This window comes from Myotis davidii, unplaced genomic scaffold, assembly GCF_000327345.1.
Source record: "Myotis davidii unplaced genomic scaffold, ASM32734v1 scaffold1412, whole genome shotgun sequence".
In the NCBI taxonomy this organism is placed as follows: Eukaryota; Metazoa; Chordata; class Mammalia; order Chiroptera; family Vespertilionidae; genus Myotis; species Myotis davidii.
The window spans coordinates 150,211-154,078 of NW_006283640.1; the positions used below are offsets into that span (position 1 = coordinate 150,211).

Below are 3,868 nucleotides of genomic sequence, written 5' to 3' on the forward strand. Positions count from 1 at the left end.
ACACTCTATCCACTGAGCCAAACCGGTTTCGGCTCTTAGGAGAAGATTTGATCATGGTCTGTGCTGTCCCCATTACCACAGGATATGAACTTTGAGGACATGGCCGTTGCCTTCTCCGAGGATGAGTGGGGGCTCCTTGATGAGCCTCAGAGACTTCTGTACTGCGATGTGATGCTGGAAGTTTTTGCACTGGTGTCATCTGCAGGTAAGACCTTCACATTCCCCCAGTGTCCTGAGGTGATGTCCCTTAGCCAGACCATGGGCTCTGCTAATTGCCCCCCTGTCCTGTCAAATGCACTGTGGCTGCCAGGGGTGAGCTGTGTGGAGAGCCCTGAGCAAAGGACTCCAGGAACATCCCTCACACCCGTTGCCTCAAAAAGTACAGGAAGTGTCCAGTATTCAGGAGTCTTGCAGTGAGCTTACTGGGTCCCACCTTGCACATTCTCTTCCTGGGAGGGTGACTGTCCACATATAGGGCTTTCACTTCTTCCCCCTTCCTCTAGTTCAAGGTTCTGTGTGACGACCTGTGCCAGGTTATGGTCTTTCCTGACATGAGCCACGGCCTGTTACTGTAAGACCTCCTTAGATGTTTGTAAAATTCTCTTTCCTGAACACTATTGCAGTAACTGCTACTGTTCGCCTCTTCATCACCTATCCCTCTGCACTGCTGCCTCTGCAGTACTCCTCAGCATGGACCTGCACATGTGTTACGAGGTGCACATACATGCTTATGCAGTCCTTAAAGCCACCTACTCCTTTATTGAATTTCACTTGGAATAAGACCTACCCAACCTCCTGCACAGCTTGCCCCTGTCACCATCAAACAAGCCCTGCTCAGCACTGTTAGCAGAAGACTGAGCTGGAGATCTGGCTTCTCCTCCACGTGGTCCTTGCCATGTGTTGTGTCATATTTCTGGTGAGGCCTTCCCTGTTTTGTGATCCTCAGTGGCCCAGACTTCACAGCAGCCTCTTACTGATCCTTCCTGCTCCTCTCTTATTTTCAGACAATTGCACGGAACCCATGGATTATGTGCAAAACACTTTTCCAATTGGACTTCCCCTGTCACCACAACCAACATTCACTTACTCAGCATTTCTCTGTTTTCAGGTTGTTGGCATAAAACAGATGATGCGGAGGCCTGTTCTGAGCAGAGTGTATCTGAACAAGAGGAGTCACAGGATAGTGCTTCTAAGACAGAGCCAGCCACCCAGAGGTCCCATCTCTGTGGGAGGTGTTTCTCTGTGTTAAAAGGCATTCTGCACCTGACTGAGTCACAAGCAGCAGACATTGAGCAGAAAGCCTTCTTCAGGGACACATGTGTGAGAGACTTCTGTTTCAGTGCAAACCCTCACCTGCAACGGAGGGAAGCCAGCGGAGAGAAGCCCTGGAAAGGAGCTATGGACAGGGCCTCGTTTGTGACCAGGTGCAGCTTCTTCTCATCTTGGGTGCCTTCACCCAATAAGGAGGTTGGGGAAGATTTCCCAGCCATCTCAGAGCTTCTCCAGCATCAGGCCCCTCTCGACACCGAGGAGCCACACAGTGGCAGTGAGATTTCCCAGGAATTGCTCAGTGGAGAAAGTCTGCACCAGTGGGGTCAATGTGACAAAGCTGCCAGCCACACCCAGAAAGTTGTTCCTCAGAGTGTCTGCTCCGGAGAAGTGAATTATGAGTGTAACAAATGTGGGAAAGTTTATAGACGAATCTCTAACCTCATTCGGCATAGCCGAGTTCACACTGGAAAAAAGCCCTTTGAGTGTACGGATTGTGGGAAGGCCTTCAATCAAAGGTCTTACTTCACTAGACACCTCCGAGTTCACAGTGGAGAAACGCCCTATGAGTGTAGTGATTGTGGGAAGTCATTTAGACAGATCTCTACCCTCAGTCGACACTATAGAATTCACACTGGAGAAAAGCCTTTTGAATGTAGTGATTGTGGGAAATCATTTAGACAAAGCTCTACCCTCATTCGACACAAGACGGTTCACACTGGTGAGAAACCCTTTGAGTGTAGTGATTGTGGGAAGTCATTCGGGCATAGCAGTTCACTTACTCAACACCAGAGAGTTCACACTGGTGAGAAACCTTATAAGTGTAGTGAATGTGGGACGTCATTCAGGTTCTTGTCTACTCTCACACATCACCAGAGGGTTCACAGTGGAGAAAAGCTCCATGAGTGTACTGATTGTGGGAAGTTGTTTAGAGAAAGTTTTTCCCTAATTCGACACCACAGAGTTCACACTGGAGAAAAGCCTTATGAGTGCAGTGATTGTGGGAAGTCATTTAGACAAAGCTCCACCCTTATTCAACACCAGAGAGTTCACACTGGAGAAAGGCCATATCAATGTAGTGATTGTGGGAAGTCATTCGGGCATAGCAGCTCACTTACTCAACACCAGAGAGTTCACACTGGTGAGAAACCTTTTGAGTGTCCTGAATGTGGGAAGTCATTCAGGTACTTAACTGCGTTCACACATCACCAGAGAGTTCACACTGGAGGAAATCCATGAGTGTACTGATTATGGGAAGTCCTTCAGGCAAAGGTGTACCCTCACTAAACATAAGAGAGGTCACATTGGTGAAAAACCTTTTGAACATAGGGATTATGGGAAATCTTTCCATCAAACCTCTGCCCTCATTCGACACCACAGTGTTCACTCTGGAGAAAAGCCTTAAGTGTGCAGAGAATGTTTTATCTTCCCCATTCCCCAGGCTCCTGGCCCGCTGCAAGGACACTGAAGGAGAGACTGACCCATTTACCTGAATATAATCCCCTTTTATTTATTTATTTTTAAAAATATATTTTTATTGATTTTTAGAGAGAGAGAGAGGGAGAGCTAGAAACATCAATGATGAGGATCATTGATTGGCTGCCTCCTGTACGCCTCCCAACTGGGGACTGAGCCTGCAAGCAGGGCACCCTGGCGTGTCCTGACGGGAATCAAGCCAGCGACCTTTTGGTTCCTGGGTCAACGCTCTACCACTGAGCCACATCCGCCAGGCTATGATCGTCTTTTAAAGGAACATACACTCTGCTAGGTTCCTCAAAAGTTTGTGATACACGGGAGGCTTTAAAGAGCTGCATTGCACTTGCTAATGTGCTGAGACCTACCTCATGGATGTTACTGTGAGTATTTGTGGCTGAAGTGACCTCCTCTACCACCTGGCTCACCTGAAGAGTGTGCACCAGTCACCACCCCTGGTGCTCAGGGAAAAGGAATTCTGTGTTCTCCCTTGTGCTTAAGTGAATTATGAACACTCTGAGCTCTTGGCAGGATCCTCAATCCTTACTCTCTGACCAGGAAATGCACCTGACCCAGGTTTCATCCAGAGCTCCCATCCTCAGCTAAGAAGAGCTACCTATTTCAAGGACAGTGTGGGTCTTGCATTTCGTTGTGATGAATTGTTTCAGGTTCTGCTTCACCAACCTGCACACCGCTTGCCCTGGTTTGTAATGTTTTTGTAACGGTGTTTTTGCTTTTGTACCTTCAATTTTGTTGGTCCTATTCACTGCCTGGGATCATTTGCAAGCACAGTGGTGACCTGTCGGCATGGAGAGTTACCAGACCTTGTGGGGATCCCAAACTGTGTGCTTCTGAAGGGACAGCAGAAAATCACTCTGTCCAATATTGGCTGATTTTGCATTAGTGTCCAACACCTTGAAATAAAGACCACTTGACTTGTGGTTCTATTTTGCAGGTTTGATCCCCAGCACCACACTGTGGCTGGTGCAGGAGACACCCAGCCATTGTTTCTCTCTCATCCCCCTCCCTTCCACTCTCTCTAAAAAAGGACCATCCACCTTGGTTCGCTGAGATGGGCCTCTGCTTGTACAGCCCACCTTTCCTTATTGTCTCCTGCCTTTGCCTG

At 48.2% G+C, this 3,868-nt stretch overlaps 1 protein-coding gene across 1 annotated transcript; it reads left to right on the forward strand.

Moving 5' to 3' along the window:
* The first annotated feature begins 82 nt into the window (after positions 1-82).
* Positions 83-2,596, forward strand: LOC102755028 (zinc finger protein 501-like). The gene is made up of 2 exons (XM_015565942.1): positions 83-205; positions 1,109-2,596. The coding sequence occupies exons 1-2, from the start codon at positions 85-87 to the stop codon at positions 2,506-2,508; spliced, it is 1,521 nt and encodes a 506-aa protein (XP_015421428.1). The 5' UTR covers positions 83-84; the 3' UTR covers positions 2,509-2,596.
* The last annotated feature ends 1,272 nt before the right edge of the window (positions 2,597-3,868 follow it).